Below are 23,039 nucleotides of genomic sequence, written 5' to 3' on the forward strand. Positions count from 1 at the left end.
GTCTTTTTTTCTGGAGGGAGGAGGGAAAGCAATATAAAGACATATTTACATATAGCTTTAATTTTACGTCTCCTTGTACCCATTCTGGGCAGCTAGAGCTAAAATTTTGGAGACAATTTCTTGCAAGAAATCAACTTTATATTTCCCTGACACATTTTTTTTACAACATTTTCAAATATGGATTTAGGTAGTTCAGTGTTTCTCCGTTGGTTTATTTTTTAAAGTGCAAAACCTCATGGGATGTATCAATCGTCGTTTCTCAACTGACAACAAAGCTTCCATAAGTGATATAGCAAGGAAATCAATTTCCTTCTTCTAATCCCCATGCCTCCCTAAATCTACTCTGAAGGGTATCACAGCTGATTGGGAGGGGGAATGCAGATTGGGAGGGGGTGCTGTCATAAAAAGCCCTCCCTTCCCTCCTCTGTCAATGGAAGACTTACAGTCAGTTGAGTGACATCTTTGGATACAGACCTATAACTTTATCTTTTTATCAGCAAAACTAGCTCTGTCAAAAATGAACCCCAAAGACTTCAAATTTTCACATTTGATTTTTGTATGTGGGTGCCAAATCTGAAATTTGGGCAGAGCTTTATTTCCAAGTGCACTAAGTTCTCAGTGCTCTTAGGTTCTAGGTGCTATTATATTTATTTATACCCCGCCTTTTTCCCTGACAGGGACTCAATGTGGCTAATATATAAAATAAGAAAAGCTAAAGAGCGCTTAATCTTTCAGTTTTTCAACGTTATAATTCCTCTGAATGATATAATCCAGGAGATTTGGAGCCCAGTCCCGGATCAATAAAGGGATTCTTGTAGATAAATATTCATAATAAATCTCCCTTTGGCGCAGGGCTCCTCCCTTAATGATTTCCAGTGCACATTCCTCCTTTGGTGCTGCAGAGATCTGGACCACTCCAGAAGTTGCTTTCATGGCTGTTTCTAAGGGAAGAAAAGGAGCTCGAGTTAAGTAGGTACCCTCTGTTCAAGAAGTCAGTCAACAAGTGCCTACTGGGCAGAGTGAATTATACCCAGGGACCTTTTTCAGCTGTGGGCTGGTCCACCATCCCTCAGACCATGTGGTGGGCAGGGCTATATTTTTTGGGGGGAGGGAGGGGGGAAAATGAATGAATTCCTATGCCCCACAAATAACTCAGAGATGCATTTTAAATAAAAGGACATATTCTACTCATGCAAAAATACACTGATTCCCGGACCATCCGCGGGCCGGATTGAGAAGGCGATTGGGCCACATCCAGCCTTAGATTGTCTACCCCTGCTTATACCTGTCTACTCAGAAGTAAACCCCTTTAGGTTTAATGGGGCTCAGCCTCAGATAAATGTGTAAAGGATTGCAGTCTAGTGGAGCTGATAAGAAACTTTGCCTGGTTTTGTTTCCACTAAATACAGTGGTACCTTGGGTTACATACACTTCAGGTTACATGCACTTCAGGTTACAGACTCCGTTAACCCAGAAATATTGCTTCAGGTTAAGAACTTTGCTTCAGGATGAGAACAGAAATTGTGCTCCGGCGGCGCGGCAGCAGCAGGAGGCCCCATTAGCTAAAGTGGTGCTTCAGGTTAAGTACAGACCTCCGGAATGAATTAAGTACTTAACCCGAGGTACCACTGTAGTGCATCACTGAATTTCCAAGTGGTATGTGAGAATAGACAATTTCAGAGGAATTCAGATGACTAATTGCAGTGGCAGTTTCCACATCAGGAGTGTACCGTAGACCATATTTGGTACTGCCTTCATAGGATGAAACATTACAGCTTGTGGTGGTTGCCATCCGGTCATGGTTTTGCCCAAGTGGATCCCTACAACTTGTGCATTAGACAAGTGATTTGTTAGAAATCACTCTTTCAGGTTCTCAGGAATTTTGAGTTACATGTGCTGGCTGTTTCCAATGGTAACGCTTGTGTCTTTGTGCCGTTGCATGTGCAAGTGTGTGTTTATGTAAAAGGAAGTCGAAGAAGCTCACATGGTTTGGAGGGAAGGAAAGCTCACAGTCAATTCCAGACCTAGAAATGTACCGTTAAACATTGCCCTCTTCTCTTCAGCACTGTTCCTTCTCTTCTAAATAATATATGATATATAGAGAAGAACTGAGGAACCATTTTATATTCTGCTGATGCAAATGGATGCTTTTGAGTTAGAAATAACACTTCATCATTAATGCAAAAGTTTGCATATTCACTTCAGAAGCAATTTGCACGCCTTATCCATTGGCTTCATTGTCCAAACATAATTTATGGGCAAGCCCTACTTGAGAAGACATTTCTTGGCAATTTCATGGCATTACAATCTATGGTGTTTTAGATTAGAAAAAAGGCAGTAAACAAACGATCCATATTTACGTTCACGTTGTTGAAGTTGAGATCTGAAGGATTTTGAGCACAGCACAAACCTGCCAATGAAAGCCAGGTCCTTATAGTCAGGTTTCCAAATGTTAAATTGTACCTGTATCGATGAGTCCAAGGACGCAGAGTGTGATGGAAACGTTGGTGTTCTTCATGGCAAATTCTTGCCTCAAGGAGCTGAAAAACCCATCCAGGGCAAATTTTGTTGCAGAATAGTAAACAGTGAATGGGAATGCAACTTTGCCTGCAAATACAGTATAGCAATAGTACAGTCATGGGTGAATTCCACTTTAATCCTGCAGGTGGCAAAGTAAAACCAGCATTGCTTGCATCTCTGTGAGAGATATTTTTCCCCTTCCTGCTTCCATTTGTTTACTTATTATTTTGTTTATAAAATGTTTCCAAGTTATGTAAGCACTCAGAAACTTGAACTTATGGCATAACTGGACCTTGTAAGAATTTTTAAAAAGATATTGCATATCTTTCAAAGCTCTCAAGATGAACTGTTTCTCCCTCCCCACCCCCTCTATAGGGCTGTTTTGTATATTAGCAGTTATATGCAACTCTGATTATAGCCTGTGAAATTTTAAAGCAGAACAGAAACACTCTGATAGAAATGCAATGAAGAATTGTACAGAACCACACTTAATAAAAGCACAAGGCTGCCGGACTGTGACCCAGAGATCCTGTCAAATGCTTAGGGCACAAGTGGAGAAAGTTTAGTCCTCCAGAGGTTGCTGGACTACAACTCCCATCATCCCTGTCCCTTAGCCACCCTGACCGGGACCTAAGGTTGATGGGAGTTGTAGTCTAGCAACACCTGGAGGACTATAGAGTCCCGTCCCCTGTGCTAGGGTAAAGCTGCTATGAGGATTATTATGAATATATGAAATTCAGTTGAGATACCAATAGTAGAACACTTGAATACCGTTCCCTGAGCAGTGGCAGGAGACATTCAAAAATTAGCCCCTGGCCTGTCTCACAAGCAGAGAGAGAGGTGAAGGGACTAGAAGCCATCCTTGCAGATGTGCCAATGGAAGAATTGAGTAGACCCATCCATATAATTCACACCGGGTTTGTTTTGCACCCTACAAAGGAGAACAGTCACTAGAATCACTGTTATGGAAAATTCCTTAGCCTTGCTATTGCTTAACAAGGTGAGCAGCTCAGAGATGGTTTTTTTCATTAATGGGAGCATTTCAGGTAAGAAAACACATTAAAGATGTGAGTTGATCACCACACGTGATCTTTTTTGGAGTTGGCTGAGGGTGTGCACAATTGGAAGCTGCAACCAGCTGAGTGTGCAGTCATATATGTTCGCAGTCATCAAGGTGCACGGCGATCATAGCAGGGAAATCAGAAATGTTTTAAGGAGCTCTAAGGCTCTGAGGGCTGCTGAGAGCTACTTCACACAAATGCTGTTTGTACTCACCTGCCAAGGATGAAACCACTACGATGCTTCCTCCGCTGTTCTTAAGCATGGGAAGAGATGCAACTGTCATGGTCACGTAGCTTAAGAAATTGATATTCAGGACCTTTTGCATATACGCAACATCACTATTGAAATAGCTTAAGAAGGCAGGGCTAACATGATTCAGAATAAGCATATCTAGACCTCCTAAAAACAGAAAAGGGTTGTTAGAATTGTTTGTCTTGATCAGCTATCCTAGCAATGCTGTTTAATTTCTAAAAGAAGAGATACTTGAATGCCTGGTTCCGACCCATGTGTCTACATAACTTGAGGTGCCTAACTGAAGGACTCAGCTGTGTCACTGCCATTTTTCCCTGCGTTTGGTCCAGAGTTTCTGGACTCAGCTTGTGCTTGCAACAGGCTTGTTATCTCAAGGAAACAATGTTAGTATGACAACCCTGAAGCAATGATTCACATTTTCCTGGGTGTGATCTAGCTCTGATCTGCAGCAGAGGTAAGGCTGGGCAAGGTTTTCTATCAGGCCATCTATATTTCAGTGAGTTATGATGCTCCGTACAAGCCTGTGCCTGATTCAGGGCATATAAGGCTGTTAACACTTCACACTGGAGCCAAACTCTTCAGGTAGATTTGGAGTACTTCCAGTTGTGTGCTTCTAGCTAGGGAGGTCCATGGTTCAGTTCCCAGTGTGTCAGCCATGCAATCATGTCACAAAAGCTTCTGCAAAATGGTTTGGTGAGTGTGAGCAACTGGGGTCGTACTGGGCCAGAAGGCTCCACATTCCTGATTCACAGAGAGTTGCAGCCCATGAGAATCAAAAACAGAGCTGAAAGCTTTGGAAAGCTTTAAGAGCACTTAATAGCATAGCAGAACTCGGACTAGCTTTCTCTATCAGGTTAATGAGTGATGCTTATACTACTATGGTAGTGGCCATTTTGGAACTGAAGATTTCAGGACATCTTTTCTTTGATTAAGTACTTCACCAAAGCCACAGCATAGTAGTATGTGTTACTTAGCTAAATATTAGTCATAGAAGGGCAGTTTTAACAAAAACAGGGGAGTAAGTAGTCTAGTGTTCCACCAAGGAGTTCTATTGGAACACATTATTATGATTTGGAGTCAGGGTGAGCATTGCGGTGACCAAGGTTGTGAATGATACCAAATTACAGTATTCAGCATAGTGAAAATCCAAGTGGACTGTGAGGAGCAGGTTTAGAAGAATCTCTTCAAATTGAGTGAATGTGTGAGATTCAGGTCGCTTCCAAACTTGCCTTTCCCCTGGAATATTTTATTCATTCATATATTACAGGGAATACAGATAAGCACTGCATTCCAGTGTTTTGTCCGTTATCCTCCCACGCTTTTACAGGGATGATTTTGGGATTCTTCTTTTCTCTACTCGTAATACACAGCACTTCCACACAGGGCCTTAATATTCTAACGATGTTGGTAACAGGTTTTATTTTCCTTAGAAAAGATGCACTTAGATTAAATAGAGGAGAACAGGCTGGCACTGGTGCCAATGTGGATGCTGTGAAAAATCTGCAGCTACGGGGAGTGCTCATCCCACAATAAACACCTCCTGGAAGCACCCATAGGTGCTGCGCCAGTGTGGACAGACATACAGCAGGAGTGAATTGCAAGGCACTTGATGGCAGGGTTGAGTTTCCTGCATTGCTCTGACCCACTAAACTTCCCACTATTAATTTCTGGAATTTGTTGCTACAAGATGTAGTGATGAATGATCACCAACAGCTTTAAAAGGTGACCAAACAATCCATTATGGAGGATAAGGCTATCAATTTATGATGGCTGTGTAGAAGCTCCAGGTTCTGTGGCAGTCTACCCCTGTTACAGATGGGTAGCCGTGTTGGTCTGCCATAGTCAAAATAAAAAAATTCCTTCCTGTAGCACCTTCTATACAAGATATCAAAGTAGCTGTTTTACTACAAAGGAATTTCAGAAATAGACTGGAAAGAGAAGCTGCTGAATTGCAACTCATTACCAAACTTAAAACAATGGAGAGACCTGGTCTGAACAGAGACATTGGATTCTTATCTCATTATACATGACTAAACCATTTCTCACCTTCCCACCCCTTGCCTTTTCCTGTAAGACCTATTACAGTCGTTAAGAGTCGTCAACAGGCTCATCAGGCTCATCTCAGCTATCTGCCAATCTCCGATTCCCACCACCCTTCTGAGTAATACCCCTCCCCACCTTCTCTATATATAGAAGGATCTGGCAACTTCTGTTTCAGTGTATCTGAAGAAGTGTGCATGCACACGAAAGCTTATACCAAGAACTAACTTAGTTGGTCTTTAAGGTGCTACAGGAAGGAATTTTTTTATTTAGTCTACCCCTGAATACTGATTGATGAGATCATGAGTGGGAGAGGGCTATTATCTTCATGTCCTGCATATGAGCTCCCTATGGGTATCTGGTGTGGAGAGAGTCTCTTCCTTTAAATTCCTGGGAGTTTACCTTAGTGAAGACCTCACTTGGAAAAACAATATAACTCAGATGGTTAGGAAGGCCCAACAGAGACTCGATTTTCTCAGGGTCTTGCAAAAGAACAATGTTAAACAACAGCTGATGACCTCCTTGTACTGGTCCACAATAGAAAGTGTCCTCTCATATTGTATCACAGTGTGGTACGTTGGCTTGAAAGCCATGGACACAAAGTCTTTACAGAGGGTGGTGAACACAGCACATGATATCATGGGCTGTCCCCTGAGCCCGCTAGATGACATTGCAAGGGATCGTTGCCTTAGGAGAGCAAGAAAAATTCTCAGGGACGATTCACACCCCAGCCAGCACCTCTTTAATCTTTCGGGTTAAAGAGGTAGGAGATATAGAAGTATAAACAGTCATATCAACAGGATAAAAAACAGTTTCTATCCATGGGCTGTTAGGCTGCTGAATGGAAAATAATATAGTGCAACTGACATTCGGGGTTGGTGTGTTGTGTGACAAGCACACAGACTGCAATGAGATTGAGTGTTTGTCGGGGGGGGGGGGAGGCTCGGTTAATTTCATTGTACACAGGTTGTACATTGACAATAAAGGTATAATTTATTATTATTATTATTATTATTATTATTATTATTATTATTATTAGTTGACCACTGTGGCAAACAGGGCCCTGGACTTGATGGGCTCTTGGTCTGATCCAGCACAGCACTTCTGATGTCCTTATAAAGTAAGCATACCCCACAATTCCTCTGCTTTCTTCACCACAGACTGAGCGAATGCCATGTCTTCCATGCTGCCATTTATGTAGCTGGCAGATGCTGCCCCCAGCTCCAAGCACCGAGCAACCACCTGAAACAAAGAGGAAAGGAGAATTCTGGAGACTCGTTGCCCTTTCAGCCCCTTTTGCATCCCAGCAAATTAAATTCCTATGCTATGCAGCATTGCAAGGAAACAGCTGGCTATTTCAGCTTACCAGAATACTCTGAGCACAACATTTTTTGGGGGTGGGGTGGAGGCTGTGTGCTTAAAGGGTCAGCATTATTAGTAGGGAATTTCCAATGGAAAAAGCAGCTTCATCAAAGTTTCCAGCTGCAAGAACACCGAATTTCTCATTTGTAAAAATCAAAATGAAGCAAAATGGGCTTGAACATTCTTAAAATGAACTTGCAAATTCTGGGTATGGGCTCTGGCTTTAGAACTTTATCCCTTACTGGTGTCACCGCAACAGCTGCTGTCACAGCCATGTCAGGCTTCTAGCTTGCTTTTACAAATGTATTGGAAGTCCTAAAAATGTGTCTGTAATCATGACCATATTTTGTATTGAGCAAGAGCTGCATTTTAAAGTCTGCAACAATATTCAAGAGACCATTGGATTTTCTATAATCAGGGCAGGTGGAAAATCCTCTTCATTATTCCAGTTTGACAGACTTAATTGTAAGTGTCACTGGCTCTCTAGTACCTAGTTTTTGCATTCTTCTTTGTTGTTGTTGTTTAGTCGTTTAATCGTGACCGACTCTTCATGACCCCATGGACTAGAGCACGCCAGGCACTCCTGTCTTCCACTGCCTCCCGCAGTTTGGTCAGACTCATGTTTGTAGCTTCGAGAACGCTGTCCAACCATCTCGTCCTCTGTCGTCCCCTTCTTCTTGTGCCCTCAATCTTGCCCAACATCAGGGTCTTTTCCAGGGAGTCTTCTCTTCTCATGAGGTGGCCAAAGTATTGGAGCCTCAGCTTCATGATCTGTCCTTCCAGTGAGCACTCAGGGCTGATTTCCTTCAGAATAGATACGTTTGATCTTCTTGCAGTCCATGGGACTCTCAAGAGTCTCCTCCAGCAAAGCATCAATTCTTCGGTGATCAGCCTTCTTGATGGTCCAGCTCTCACTTCCATACATCACTACTGGGAAAACCGTAGCTTTAACTATACGGACCTTTGTTGGTAAGGTGATGTCTCTGCTTTTTAAGATGCTGTCTAGGTTTGCCATCGCCTTTCTCCCAAGGAGCAGGCGTCTTTTAATTTCGTGACTGCTGTCACCATCTGCAGTGATCATGGAGCCCAAGAAGATAAAATCTCTCACTGCCTCCATTTCTTCCACTTCTATTTGCCAGGAGGTGATGGGCCCAGTGGCCATGAGCTTCGTTTTTTTGATGTTGAGCTTCAGACCATATTTTGCGCTCTCCTCTTTCACCCTCATTAATAGGTTCTTTAATTCCTCCTCACTTTCTGCCATCAAGGTTGTGTCATCTGCATATCTGAGGTTGTTGATATTTTTTCCGGCAATCTTAATTCCGGCTTGGGATTCATCCAGCCCAGCCTTTCACATGGTGAATTCTGCATATAAGTTAAATAAGCAGGGAGACAATATACAGCCTTGCCGTACTCCTTTCCCAATTTTGAACCAATTAGTTGTTCCATATCCAGTTCTAACTGTAGCTTCTTGTCCCACATAGAGATTTCTCAGGAGACAGATGAGGTGATCAGGCACTCCCATTTCTTTAAGAACTTGCCATAGTTTGCTGTGGTCCACACAGTCAAAGGCTTTTGCATAGTCAATGAAGCAGAAGTAGATGTCTTTCTGGAACTCTCTAGCTTTCTCCATAATCCAGCGCATGTTTGCAATTTGGTCTCTGGTTCCTCTGCCCCTTCTCTGCCACAGTCCTCTGCCACAGTCAGCTCCAGGTCTTGTTTTTGCTGACTGTATAGAGCTTCTCCATCTTTGGCTGCAGAGAATATAATCAATCTGATTTCGATGCTGCCCATCTGGTGATGTCCATGTGTAGAGTCGTCTCTTGTGTTGTTGGAAAAGAGTGTTTGTGATGACCAGCTTGTTCTCTTGGCAGAACTCTATTAGCCTTTGCCCTGCTTCGTTTTGAACTCCAAGGCCAAACTTGCCAGTTGTTCCTTTTATCTCTTGACTCCCTACTTTAGCATTCCAACCCCCTATAATGAGAAGAACATCCTTCTTTGGTGTCATTTCTATGAGTTGTTGTAAGTCTTCATAGAATTGGTCAATTTCAGCTTCTTCAGCACCAGTGGTTGGTGCATAAACTTGGATTACTGTGATGTTAAAAGGTCTGCCTTGGATTCGTATCGAGATCATTCTATCATTTTTGAGATTGCATCCCAGTACAGCTTTTGACACTCTTTTGTTGACTATGAGGGCCACTCCATTTCTTTTACGGGATTCTTGCCCACAGTAGTAGATGTGATGGTCATCCAAACTGAATTCGCCCATTCCCGTCCATTTTAGTTCACTGATGCCCAGGATGTCAATATTTATTCTTGCCATCTCATTTTTGACCACATCCAACTTACCAAGGTTCATGGTTCTTACATTCCAGGTTCCTATGCAATATTTTTCTTTACAGCATTGGACTTTCCTTTCGCTTCCAGGCATATCCACAACTGAGCGTCCTTTCGGCTTTGGCCCAGCCGCTTCATCAGCTCTGAATCTACTTGTACTTGTCCTCCGCTCTTCCTCAGTAGCATGTTGGACGCCTTCCGACCTGAGGGGCTCATCTTCCAGCGTCATAACTTTTATATGCCTGTTGTCTTTGTCCATGGAGTTTTCTTGGCAGGGATACTGGAGTGGCTTGCCGGTTCCTGCTCCAGGTGGATCACGTTTGGTCAAAACTCTCCACTATGACCTGTCCCTCTTGGGTGGCCCTGCACGGTATAGCTCATAGCTTCTCTGAGTTATTCAAGCCCCTTCGCCATGGAAAGGCAGTGATCCATGAAGGGGACATTCTTCTTTACAATATAACAAATAATTTAAATATAAAGGCTATTAAAATCTAAGCAAAGGTGATGCATAAGTATGTACTAAGCATAGAGTGCTGGCGTAGTTGCAGTAGTTAACCCTATCATAGGCTTTGTTACTTTTTCTGTTAAGTAATTCAGTCAGTGTACAAAGATAAAGATCCCTAGCTTGGACCCACTTCTACCAAAACTTGCTAGGCTGAAAGTCTGGTGCAGGGTTTCCCAGACTTGGGTCTCTAGCTGTTTTTTGAACTACAATTCCCATCATCCTATGCTACCACTCAGTGGATTTGTAACTGGATGACTGACCGAACCCAAAGAGTGCTCATCAATGGTTCCTCTTCATCCTGGAGAAGAGTGACTAGTGGGGTGCCACAGGGTTCTGTCTTGGGCCCGGTCTTATTCAACATCTTTATCAACGACTTGGATGATGGACTCAAGGGCATCCTGATCAAATTTGCAGATGACACCAAACTGGGAGGGGTGGCTAACACCCCAGAGGACAGGATCACACTTCAAAACGACCTTGACAGATTAGAGAACTGGGCAAAAACAAACAAGATGAATTTTAACAGGGAGAAATGTAAAGTATTGCACTTGGGCAAAAAAAATGAGAGGCACAAATACAAGATGGGGGACACCTGGCTTGAGAGCAGTACATGTGAAAAGGATCTAGGAGTCTTGGTTGACCACAAACTTGACATGAGCCAACAGTGTGACGCAGCAGCTAAAAAAGCCAATGCAATTCTGGGCTGCATCAATAGGAGTATAGCATCTAGATCAAGGGAAGTAATAGTGCCACTGTATTCTGCTCTGGTCAGACCTCACCTGGAGTACTGTGTCCAGTTCTGGGCACCACAGTTCAAGAAGGACACTGACAAACTGGAACGTGTCCAGAGGAGGGCAACCAAAATGGTCAAAGGCCTGGAAACGATGCCTTATGAGGAACGGCTAAGGGAGCTGGGCATGTTTAGCCTGGAGAAGAGGAGGTTAAGGGGTGATATGATAGCCATGTTCAAATATATAAAAGGATGTCACATAGAGGAGGGAGAAAGGTTGTTTTCTGCTGCTCCAGAGAAGCGGACACGGAGCAATGGATCCAAACTACAAGAAAGAAGATTCCACCTAAACATTAGGAAGAACTTCCTGACAGTAAGAGCTGTTCGACAGTGGAATTTGCTGCCAAGGAGTGTGGTGGAGTCTCCTACTTTGGAGGTCTTTAAGCAGAGGCTTGACAACCATATGTCAGGAGTGCTCTGATGGTGTTTCCTGCTTGGCAGGGGGTTGGACTCGATGGCCCTTGTGGTCTCTTCCAACTCTAGGATTCTATGATTCTATGATTCTATGATCCACGACCACTGGTCCTGCTAGTGAGGGATGATGGGAGTTGTAGTTGAACAACAGCTGGAGTTGTCAGTGTGCTGCCCCCAACAGATGTTGTTGGCTACAGATCCCATCATCCAATGTTCAAGGATGATGGATGTTCAAGGATGATCTGGAGGGCTCCATGCTGGCTATCCCTGATGGAGACAGTGCTGAGCTAGATGGACCAGTGGCAACTTCCTGTGTTCCCATGAGTGGCTGGAGGAAAGGCAGTGTGCCTGTGCCAGAAAGAAGCAAGCTCGACACTAGACATGCAGGTGCATGCATGCAAGTGGGCACACCAGCTTCAAGGCTGAAGCCACATCAATGAAGGAATCACTCCACCCCTCACCAGCCCTTCTTCCTTGACTTTGCAGTGCGTGATGGAGCATGTTGGACGCTGCTGGCAAAGAGGTTTCCCCCCCTCCTGTGCTGCAAGACTTTGGCTGTACCAACACTATCCTAACAGCTCCAAGCAGGCATTGGCTCAGTGCTAATGCACAGATTACACTGGCAAAAGGTCCCAGGCTTAACCCCCTGCGTCCTTGGTGGTTAACTCCCCCTGTAAACAGTTGTTCTAGCGCAACTGGGGTTTGGGGAAAATATAGCTACTTGTGGAGCATAAGGGTCCAGGGACTGATATTGCTGGATGCTGTTAAACGTAATGTGTCTCAAGAAGGGATAGATTAATGCAGGCATAGACAAACTCAGCCCTCCAGATGTTTTGGGACTACAACTCCCATCATCCCTGACTACTGGTCCTGTTAGCTAGGGATGATGGGAGTTGTAGTCCCAAAACATCTGGAGGGCTGAGTTTGCCTACGCCTCGATTAATGGCAAAGGCAACCAACCAAGTAGCAGGCCAATAGGCATTCCCATCCCGCTCTAACATGCAATCACAGGACCTCAGATTTTTAGAATTCTTTGAAATGATGGCAGTGTCTGATTGTTCGCCAACTCCATGTCCCATTTCTGGCTTGACAATCTTGCAAAAGGGCATGTTGTTAATCTCCTAACTCTGAAATCAGAAGGGTTTGGTGAAATCATTTACACTATGGTGCCTTATCTTTAAAGTACTGCTTCTTGCCTGCCATGTCCCAGAATTTGATAATGGCATTGCCAATGCCCTGTTCTCTACTCAGACAGTGCAAGTTCATCAGCTTGGCTTAGTGGCCAGAAGCAGAGCAGAGGCAATGCCCACAGCTCTGTGTGATCATGGCAGGATGAGCCCGAATGCTCTAAAATGTTGGGAGAAAATCCTTGAAAAGATATTAGGCGACGTTGCATACAAATATGTGTATGTTGGGAGCAATGTGAACAATTCAGGTTAGGAGGGGCAGGCCTTAGGGCTGCACAGCTTCCAGTCTCACTGTGAATTTGTTGTATAAAACACAAATAAAGTTGTGGCCCTTAATGAACCTAATACACACTGCCTCTTCTTGCCTGGCTAAGGGTGCAAAAAGGAACAAATGGAGTTGAGTTCCAGCATTTCAAGTCGCTGTGTGGGTTGCTATTGTCTATAAAACCTCCTGGGTTGTTTCTTTTTCCACTCTAGGGCAATAATCTTCCCACATCTGTGCTTCTCACACTGCTGTTTGTCATTATTGACATGCATGGTGACCCTTGGGTGGTTTTTCCTAGTGCTGTGTACTGAACTCTCTGTTCTTCAGGTTCTGAAAAAGTATTCTTCCATTGCAGAAGAGACTTCCACCGTCCCGCCTCTTTCTCACTTTAGGATTTAGAATTTGAGTGGATGAGGGGTCAGGCTTATCTTATCACTGCAAAGTGGCTGTGGGTGGGTCTTGTGTTTTTCTTTCCATGAAATGTTTCTCCAGAGCTCCACAGTCTTCCCAGCAGCCTGCACTTCCTGATCTGGTAAAGGCCCATGGGGGGATGTTACTGCATGATTTCTTCCCCTGAGTTTGAATTGAAACATAGGAAGCCAGGAGGGCTCGCTGCCAAGGCACAGAGAACAGTGTGATCACTGATTTGGTGTTTTTTTTTGTTTTGTTTTTTGAAGGAAGTCCTTTAAAAATCATTTTTCAATGGTTTCTTTAAAAGGAAAAAATAAAATTAAAACCCTTTACTTTTCAAACAACAACAGCCAATAGCTGCCAGGAGCCTCCCCGCTTTCCCATGCTTACAGGAAAGTGCAGCCAAGGACATCATGGCTTTTTCAGGAAATGCAGGCACCCAGGAATGCTGCAGAGTACAGACCACTGGAGAGAGGATTTGCAGAATGAAAGGGGAAAAATGCTCAGAAACATCCCATAACCAACCTGAAAGTAATGTAAGCACAAGAAAAGGCCTGCATGCAACCCACCAGGAATTCTCCAAATTTTTATCTTTTCTTTCATAATTTTTGAATGCCCTTATATGTGGATCCCTTTTCCCATGAGTCACACTTCTGTAACGGCACCTACTGCCTCTCTCTTCCATTTTTATGAGCAAATGCATTGATATTCCTGTAAATTGATATTCCTGTAAATTGAGACATGCATTCACACTCGGCTGGTGGTAAAACTGCAAAACCTAAATTGCATCTGGAAATAAATAAATTTATATAAATCTGAATTTTAGTAAAGCATACGACTCTCCCTTCCTTTATCGTCACCAGTATGTGAATGTTTATCCCAATGCACATAAATATGAATTTTACATTCATGGGGTTACACATTATCTATCACCTGTGTGTGCAGGTGACTCTACAGAAGCATGCCCAGTAAAAGGCATGCATATATGAGTATATGACATTTACTTTCTGGAGCTTGGCTTCTGTTCGCGCAGTGATCAGTATGTGGGAGCCCATGCGTGCCAGGTGGTATGCCATCTGCTCACCAATTCCAGTGCTTGCCCCAGTAACAATCACACGCTTCCCTTTCAGCATTTCTGGAGAGCAAGATATAGGGACAGCCATTTATAAAGATCACATTAAACACACCACCCAATCCTAAATCAGTCTCTAAAAGGGCAAGAAGCTCAAGAAGAGAAACAGCCATTTCTGCCTGCCGATCAGTTGCCCAGTCCCAACAATCTTCCAGTCTAATCTGCATTCTTCTCCCAAGAAACCAGCAGTCATAAGAATTGCTAACATTCCAAAAAAGGATGCAGAATGCCAAGACAGCCATTTATTTTTGTTGTTGTTATTTTACTCTAATTAAACATGAACATGCATTTCTTTTTCAAGCCACTTTATACGTTCAGCTTTCTTGAAGTTTTTGAAGCAATTGTACAATTAAGCAACTTTAAAGAAAGCCCAATCCTTTTCGAAATAGACAGAATATGAAAGGCTGTTGGAGAATCCAAATGGCAAGCCTCCTAACCACACCTGTTTGCAGGAAGAAAAAAAAAATAGCTCTGCCTGTTGCATGATGTATTTCAAAGGCTTGCCAAGCAAAGCCTTCTATTATCGGCAATGCAAGCAACGCCCAGACATGTTTCGTTTTAGGCTTGCACCAGTTCCTGTATAAAAACCATTCCAATGTGACTCCTTTCTCTTTCTCCCCCTCCGTCCCCCCCTGCTTTTATTTTAAAATGTCTTTACTTAAAAACAACAACAACTTACCCGGCTTAAAGTCTTCATTTCCCGAATAAAAAAAGAAGGCCAAGATCAGTCCTGCAAAAAGAACCAGAATCTTTTGCAGCAGACCCATCCCACTGCAGAGTCAGGAAATAATCAAGCATGAGAAGCAAGGAGGAGGAGGGAAAAAAAGCCCTGCAGAGCTGTTCCAGACAGAGGGAGCAATGTCTATGCTGCAAAAACCTGGTAGCATAGAGGCAGCAACTTGCCCAAATGTCCAACCTTCTGACAATTCAGGGTACTCGTGGCAACAGCTCCATCACAAGCCTCTAATTTACTGTTTGTCAAGAGTTGATAAACTTCGGCCTACGTGATCTTTGGATCCTGGCTGTCCCATTTCATATTTCCTGTCCCTACGTTTAAAATAGAGAAATTTGCACAACACCCTGAAAGAGGTGTGTCTTTGCTGAAAAGCATCAAGTTTCACTTCAGAGAAGATCCCAGGCTGCCTACTCCAGGTGGGCTATTTTTTTTATTAAAAAAAAAAATCATTGTTTAACATCTGCCAGGCATAGACCCCACACACAGCACAAGGCTCAAGTGCAAGAAGCTTATGACTTCCACCCCAAAGAGCTTGCAGAGACTGAAGTGCAGAAGCAGAGGATGTTGTTGTTATAATATCAGGGATTCAGGGCAAATGGGTGGACATGACTAAGTTGCACATGTTTGGGAAGCTGAGCCAACAAACGTGTTGCTGTGAGTTTTCAGATCCTTTTTGGAACTCTTGACAGTCTCGCAGAGTTGTTATCAGTCTCCAAAGTACTTTTATGCCCATAATTAGTAGAATATTTCAAAACTTCATATTCATCATTGGCATTACATGGTGCTGTTTATGCTTTCTGATACCACAGAGTAAGCCATTCTAAGATATGTTAATCCCCACTTTACAGTCGTGGGCCTCCGACTCTGAATGTGTTCTAATACAGATTTGTGAGCCAGATCCGCCCTAATTGTACCATGGTGTTCATGTGACGCCCAGTGCCTGCGCAGCTATGGACCAGTCAAATATTCAAGTTGCCAATAAACTCAGCACTGTGGTGCCAATGACTGAACCACGTTAGGTTCACTAGCAGCACTGTTGTGTGCCATTTTGTTCTTCCTACACTAGGTGCATGGCTTCCCCATGATGAAACTGAAGCAACTGGTGATACGGGCCCAGAACATACTACCCCAAAGATTGTACATCTAGTCCACCCCCCTGCAATGCTGGAACCTTTTCGATCCCTGCTTTCTCCACCCACAAAGATCTGGGAACAACCTTTGTTGGAAACCCTGGAGTACCACTGTTAAACCACTCAGCTATGGGGCAACTTTGTATGTTTATATGATTCTTCCAAGACATACTGGATCATACAAAAAAAAAACCCTTGTGCTTCTCTCTCTTTCTTTCTAATCTTTTTCAAAGTCAGTGCCAAAAGTGTCTAGCATGACCAGTATGACTAATGAAGGAGCTCTAGATGAAGATGAGAAGGCAGAGTTATGCAGAAAAGAGCCAGCTTGATTCTCAACATTTGGGGTTATTATGGTAATAAAAGACAAATAGTTTCTCTCTCTCTCTTTCTCTTACACACACACACACACACACACACACACACACACACACACACACACACTGTAGCTTATATGCTGCACAGTGCTTTTTTTCTAAGAAAATGTTTAGGGGCACTGTCTTTTTCCTACTTATATTGAAATACTGCCCCTCAATGAGGTCAAATTTAGATTCACAAAATGTTTAGGGGGATGCGTTCCCCTGTGTACCCCCATAAAAAAAGCACTGGCTGCGTACATGTTGCTTATAAATGAATTCCTGCCATCCATACCTATGGGAAAAGGAAAGCAAAGTGGACACTGTTGCAGCAAAGGGAGGTGGCAGAAGCAGGAGGTCCATATCAGACACTGGGTGGCCTCAGCCTTCCATGTCAGAGATCCTGTAAAGCAAGTGTAGGGGAGCTTCTTCAACCCAACTGTAACTTTCCAGGGGCCACATGCCAGTGTTGGGTAGAGCAATGGATACCAATTTACCTTTATACAGTAGGCAGTGGTGGACCTACATTTTTGGAGCTCTGAAGCTTGAACTGTTATGGGGGCCTCTTCGCAACCAGTAAGGAGGTCTGGGTAATCACTGTTACCTTCTTCAATGTGGTTGTTTACAACCTTTACAACAGCTGGGCTACTAACTCTTAAACTTTAGGATTGTTGAAATATATACAACAAATTACACACACACACACCAAAAAATAAATCTGTTTGAGTTGTGTGACTCAAATTGGGTGTACTAGATCCAATTTTTAAAGGACGTTTAAACCATTTTTTAATAAGAGAGAGAGAAATTAAATGTAAAATAAAAAGCATCCAAGGTCTCTGTACACTAGGAATTAGTAATGACAATTCAGCACTTATATAACAGGTGTAATCTTAAATTACCTACTGCTTAGATCTATTTCAGAGAATCTTCCTGGATAGCACAGAACAGTAGAGTACATCTCATTACGTGGCGTTCTGGGCATGATGCCATAGTACTTATAGACTAGGCATGACCCCATTTGGGCTAAGAATCACCTAACAGGATCCTGAACATCTGGGTTTGGAGGAATAACACAATATTAAAACCAATGTTCCACAGGAAACATTGTTGGCAGCAGTTTGATGATGTTGAAGTGTTCTAGTATAATGGGCATCTCTCCCACAGTCTATGCAGACTCTGGAATCTTGACTGCTAGAATCAACTTAAAAAACAATTAGGAAAGGGGGAACTTAGCAACGTATCCTCCCACTCAAAAAATAAGCCACTGAAAAGTTAACCCTGAAGTATCTGTTCTTGGTTAAATCCCCAATGGCATAGCAGCCAAGTAGTAATAGAGTATCAGAGGGAGAGAGAGAGATGCAAGGCACTGGTAACACTACCAAAAACAAAGCAAAGGATGCAAATTTCCATTCAACCATTAGTTGCAAAGTTATTCTTATCTAGGGGGCTGCAGTGATGGTTATAGTTAATGAATACCTGCCAGTTTACTCTGTCTTGGGATCATCTCAATAGCAATAATTGCCAGCTCCTGGTAATTAAAGCCAACTAATTATGAGCCTTGTTATTATGAAACAAAAATTGCATGCAGAAGGTCCCAGTTTCAATCTTTGACATCTACAAGTAGGACTGGGAATGCCCCCTGCCTGAAATGCTGAATCACTGCCGGTAATGGATTAGGCTCATTATTAGCTTCCTAGCTTCCTATTTTGCTATCATATGATGTAAGTTCCAGAAGGTCTGAGAAGTGACAATTTGTCAAAGGCTTTTTGAAAGTATGCAGTGCTTATTGGACCACCTCAGTTCACAAGCTTGTTGACACTCTTGAAGAACTAGAAGATAAGCGAGACTGGGCTTACCTTTGCAGAAGAAGTGAAGCTTCAGGCAAGACTTGCTCTCTGCTAAGCTCAATAATTTCATATTGAACACTGCTTTCCATCATTAGGAAGTGCAGGCAGGCTTGATTCATCATATAGTCAAGAGGTTATTTAGTGACTGAACTTCCACATGATTAGAGCTGCCATGGAGTCAACTTTTGAATAGCCATCACATGCTGAGCTGTATGATCCCACCTTGTTATACAGACCATGATTGGGACAAAAAAATAAAAATGAAAGTTGGTTTTCCCCTTCCACACCCCCACAGCAGTCTGTTCTGCAACTGTTATATTACACAGATTTTGCTTGCTGCAGTGTTTATTTCTCAACTTCCCATTGTTGGTGAGGAAAAGATTTTCCAAAAGAAGCAGAAGCAGAAGCAGAAGCAGCAGCAGCAGCAGCAGCAGCAGCAGCAGCAACCCCCTCCCCACTTCCTAATAGACATTTAAATAGCTCCGGATGTTTAAAAATGCTTATCACCTGCACATCCCGTTGTGCTAAACTGAACTCAGCACTCTGCGGAAGTGGGAGGCAATTGCTCTTACAAACACAGCCAACCTTTTGTGTGGCTTTTCAGTTATATAATGAGTCCTTGTTTTGCAGGGAAATTCTCAGCTTTCCTGTGACTCTCCTCCTTTTCTTGTTCTAACCTTGAGGTCACAGACTCAGACACTTGACCTACATGAGTGAATAAATGAGGAATTAACAGCTGTCATATCTAACACCTGTCTGCTACACCAGTGGTGGGGAGCCCCCGCCCCCGCACACTGCAGAAACTAGCTCTTCTGTTACTTGGCCACATTTTTTAAAACTGCAAATTCAGGATGAATCTAATGAGTTTGTTCAAGTTCATAAATTTAAAGTTCTGTCGTCTAATGAAAGAATGCCCAACTTTGACTCATACCCTGGCAGAGTTTGCAGGTACTGTGTGTGGTTCCCCCGTAGCTCAGTTTTGGATTTCAAGCATGGCTTTTAGTCAATAACTTTGACTTCCAAGTCAAATGAATACTAAATAACTCAGGGCTCTTTCAGACAACCTATTCATAGAACAGCCCCCTTCTCCCCCCAAGACTGTGTTACAGAGCTGCCTAACTAGAGCATGAATGGTTGGGGATAGATCAGGACATACGGTGGTGAGAAGGGTTTCTGCCCATCTTGAAGGCATTAAAGTTATGAAGCCATCAAAAGGATGGCAATTCTGCTCTGACAGATGTGCGTCTCTTTTAAACTGACCCTGGCCCAGTGAAATCAGCCTTTGGTATGGAACATGCCAATTTGCTGATGTTTAAATGTGTCATTCCTTTCTAAAGGGGCCATCGTAAAAACAAAATTAAGCTTTTGGCCACTTGCCAATACCACATATGGTAAGTCTGTGGCCTTCCAGGTGCTGTTGGATTCAACTTCAATCAACCCCAGCTAGCATGACCACTAGTCAGGAATGATGGGAGTTTTAGTTCGACAACATATCCAGGGCAACTAGTTCTCATACCCCTGATTTGACAGCAACCCTGTATTTTTTTTTAAGGCAACAGGAAAATGCTTAATAAATACTGCAGTGGAGTTAAAATGCTTTCCTCCACTGCCAGCCCACCCCACCCACCCATGCTCAAAGTTGCTAGGGAAACCTGTGAGTATCTAATGGTTTGAATTCTAGATATGGTCCTGTCCACACCAAACGTGGAAAGCACTATCATGCTACTTTGAGCACTCATGGCCATCAAAGAATCCTGGGAATTAAAAGTTTACTGAGAGGTGCTGGGAAACACCAGGATTGATTGGTAAATCACTCTGAGAATTTTGAGGGAATAGGGGTCTTCCAGGATCCAGTTCCCAGGATTCCTTTGGAGGAGCCATGAATATTTAAAGTGATATTATACTGCTTTTTAAGAAAACAGCGCAGAAGGGGCCATGAAACAGTAATTGGGGCCAATCCCTGGTAAACACCCGTTTGTATTTTCCAGGATTTTGCCTGTTGCCTTTTCCAATACAGTGCTAAAGTAAAACACATCAAATGAAGACTCTACCATCCCAGGATGAGTACTCCCATCACAGCCAAGAGCACACTTCCAAAACCTATTTCTTTTCCTGTATGTCATCTTACATATTATCTCTTTTTTATTATTGGCACCAAGCTGCACTGCACTGAATCATTCCTCTCCAAGTGCTTCTGTTTACATAAGGGATTCGCACGCCTCCTACTTGGCTGATCTCTCCTGATTTTGGCTTGATGAGCTCTTTCAAACATTCAGAGGAGGCTCATGGCCAAACCCTCTTGGGGCTGCACCATTTCAGAAGGTGAGCGGGGGAGATAATATGTTTCACTGGTCTCCTATGAAAACCCCACACATTGCATTGCAGCCAGTGGTAGCTTTGTGCTTTTAGAAGTGCTCCCACTAGCGCAAGGCCAGGCACCCCACTTTCATCAATATATAGGTAGCCCTCTATACCTTGGGTACCCAGATGGGAGACTACGACTCCCATCACCTGCAGCCAGCTTAGCCAGTATTTAGGAATGAAGGGGGTTGTCTGGGGGCCCAATAACGAAGAACACTGCTCTATACCATATACTATGCAGTTCTGGTGGGAATTCTAGGGAACCCTCAACCCTCTAGGGAAGATTTTCAAGGGGCTTGGCATTGCATTGGAGGAATCAGCACAGACTTGTGGAAAATTCAGTGTACCTTCTAGCACAGGAATGAAGAAGCTTTTTTCACCCCAAGGGCCATATTTCAGTACAGTGGTACCTCGGGTTACGTACGCTTCAGGTTACATATGCTTCAGACTCCGCTAACCCAGAAATAGTGCTTCAAGTTAAGAACTTTGCTTCAGGATAAGAACAGAAATCGTGCTCCGGCAGTGCGGCAGCAGCAGAAGGCCCCATTAGCTAAAGTGGTGCTTCAGGTTAAGAACAGTTTCAGGTTAAGAACAGACCTCCGGAACAAATTAAGTACTTAACCTGAGGTACCACTGTATTGGACACCTTCCAGGAACTGGTGGGCAGGACCAGAAGCAGAGCAATGGATGCTACCATTGCCATGCAAAGTCAGAGGTTTCTACACACCCACACACCCACACACCATTGTCTCTGCTTCACAACCTCTACATCTGCTATTATCCTTGCTTTGTTTTCCTGACTCTGGAATGTGTCCTCTTGCTTAGAGACAAGATAGAGAAGTAAGAAGGGTGCAGGAGTGCATACAGAAACTAGGCTGTTGTACAAAGGTACAAATTTATACCCATTGCCCCACCCAGGAATGGCATGTGGCCCCAAGAAAGTTGCTCAGAATGGAATGTGGCCCTCAGACTGAAAATGGTACCACACCCCTGGCACAGTTGTAGGAAACGGAAGGACACTTTTTACAAAGTCATTTGCACCTTCCTTATTTTACCCATTTTACAGCTGGGGAACTGAGGCAGAAAGATTCTATGGATTTCAGCATTTAAATGGCATGGAAAGCATCCATGAAGGGTTTGAAGAGGTCTGTGTGTACAAGAATAAGTTTGATAGAGGCAAAGTGATTGCATGTAAAATGCTCATGTGGTACCTTAAGGGTCAACTGGTTCAACCTCCTGGATTTACTGGATCAAACCCTCCTACTACAGCAGCCCTGACAAGTAGCCATCACAGGGATATAGGATTATAGGAAGCTACCTGATAGTGGATCAGACCACTGAGCCATCTAACTCAGTATTGTCTACACTGACTATGAGCTGCTCTCCAGGATTTCAGGCAAGAGTCACTTCCAGCTACACCTGGGATTGAACCTGGAACTTCTACATGCAAAGCACTGAGCTAGGGCCCTCCCAGCCTCTACTTAAAGACAGCTAATGAAGGAAAAGTTCACTATATTCTGACACAGTCTGTTCTATTGGCGAACAGCATGTACCTTCAAGAAGTTCTTCCTAATCTCTTGACAGAATCTCCAGAACGAGACCCTTCACTGGAGGACCTCTTAATAGCCTGCATGAGCTTTTTTATTTCCAAAGAATGATTTGTCCCAACATCTTGGCAAAATGTCTATCACACTTGGTTTCTGTTGTACCAGACGGCAGGGGTATGTTTACTAGACATAAGGAAGAACAACTTCTGCTGAAGCAACAGAAAACAACAGAAAACTCTCACAGAGTTTAGTGGGACTTACTCCCAAGTATCTCTATTGATTAGACTATGAGTTGCAGAAACTGCTTGTCAGAAAGACTGACAAGCCAATTCCATTAGCTTGCTGCATAATTTTTATCTCTGATGTAAAGATCATTTCATTAGCAGCTTCAATGGTGTTTAAACATAGCAGGTCTCATTTCCTTTCTGACATGGAACAGGACTCTGCCGCACATGTACAGAGACCATATAGATCAAGCAAAGGTATTTTGTTGTTTATGAAGGATTTCCAAGATGGCGAACGGCACTTAGTCAGCGTGAGTGTGAGCTCCCTGATTTATCTTTTAACATTGTTTTAATGAGCATAGAAACCTTTTAACCTTTTAACTTTTAACTTTAGTTTTTAGTTTTTAGTTTTTAGTCTTAGTTTTAAATTAGTGAGTAGGAGGACGCCTTTTTCTATCGGGGAGACAACCATTAACCTTGAAACTGGGGCGGTTGCATGAAGAGAGAAATGACTAAGCAACTATACAGCCCTGCTTGTGGGAGAGGAACTGGGAAACGTACCAGAGA

At 43.2% G+C, this 23,039-nt stretch overlaps 1 protein-coding gene and 1 pseudogene across 2 annotated transcripts; both read right to left on the bottom strand.

Moving 5' to 3' along the window:
- Window positions 1-19: 19 nt before the first annotated feature.
- Window positions 20-15,542, bottom strand: HSD11B1 (hydroxysteroid 11-beta dehydrogenase 1). The gene is made up of 6 exons (XM_081195207.1): window positions 14,954-15,542; window positions 14,147-14,277; window positions 7,005-7,116; window positions 3,796-3,981; window positions 2,464-2,607; window positions 20-941 (listed from the first exon to the last, which is right to left on the bottom strand). The coding sequence occupies exons 1-6, from the start codon at window positions 15,039-15,041 to the stop codon at window positions 724-726; spliced, it is 879 nt and encodes a 292-aa protein (XP_081051333.1). The 5' UTR covers window positions 15,042-15,542; the 3' UTR covers window positions 20-723.
- LOC308587527 (craniofacial development protein 2 pseudogene) lies at window positions 8,411-13,518 on the bottom strand (annotated as a pseudogene). The gene is made up of 2 exons (XR_014013514.1): window positions 11,383-13,518; window positions 8,411-10,300 (listed from the first exon to the last, which is right to left on the bottom strand). The product of XR_014013514.1 is annotated as a craniofacial development protein 2 pseudogene (transcript).
- Window positions 15,543-23,039: the final 7,497 nt, after the last annotated feature.

Source organism: Podarcis bocagei (assembly GCF_964188305.1).
Source record: "Podarcis bocagei genome assembly, chromosome: 5".
NCBI lineage: Eukaryota > Metazoa > Chordata > Lepidosauria > Squamata > Lacertidae > Podarcis > Podarcis bocagei.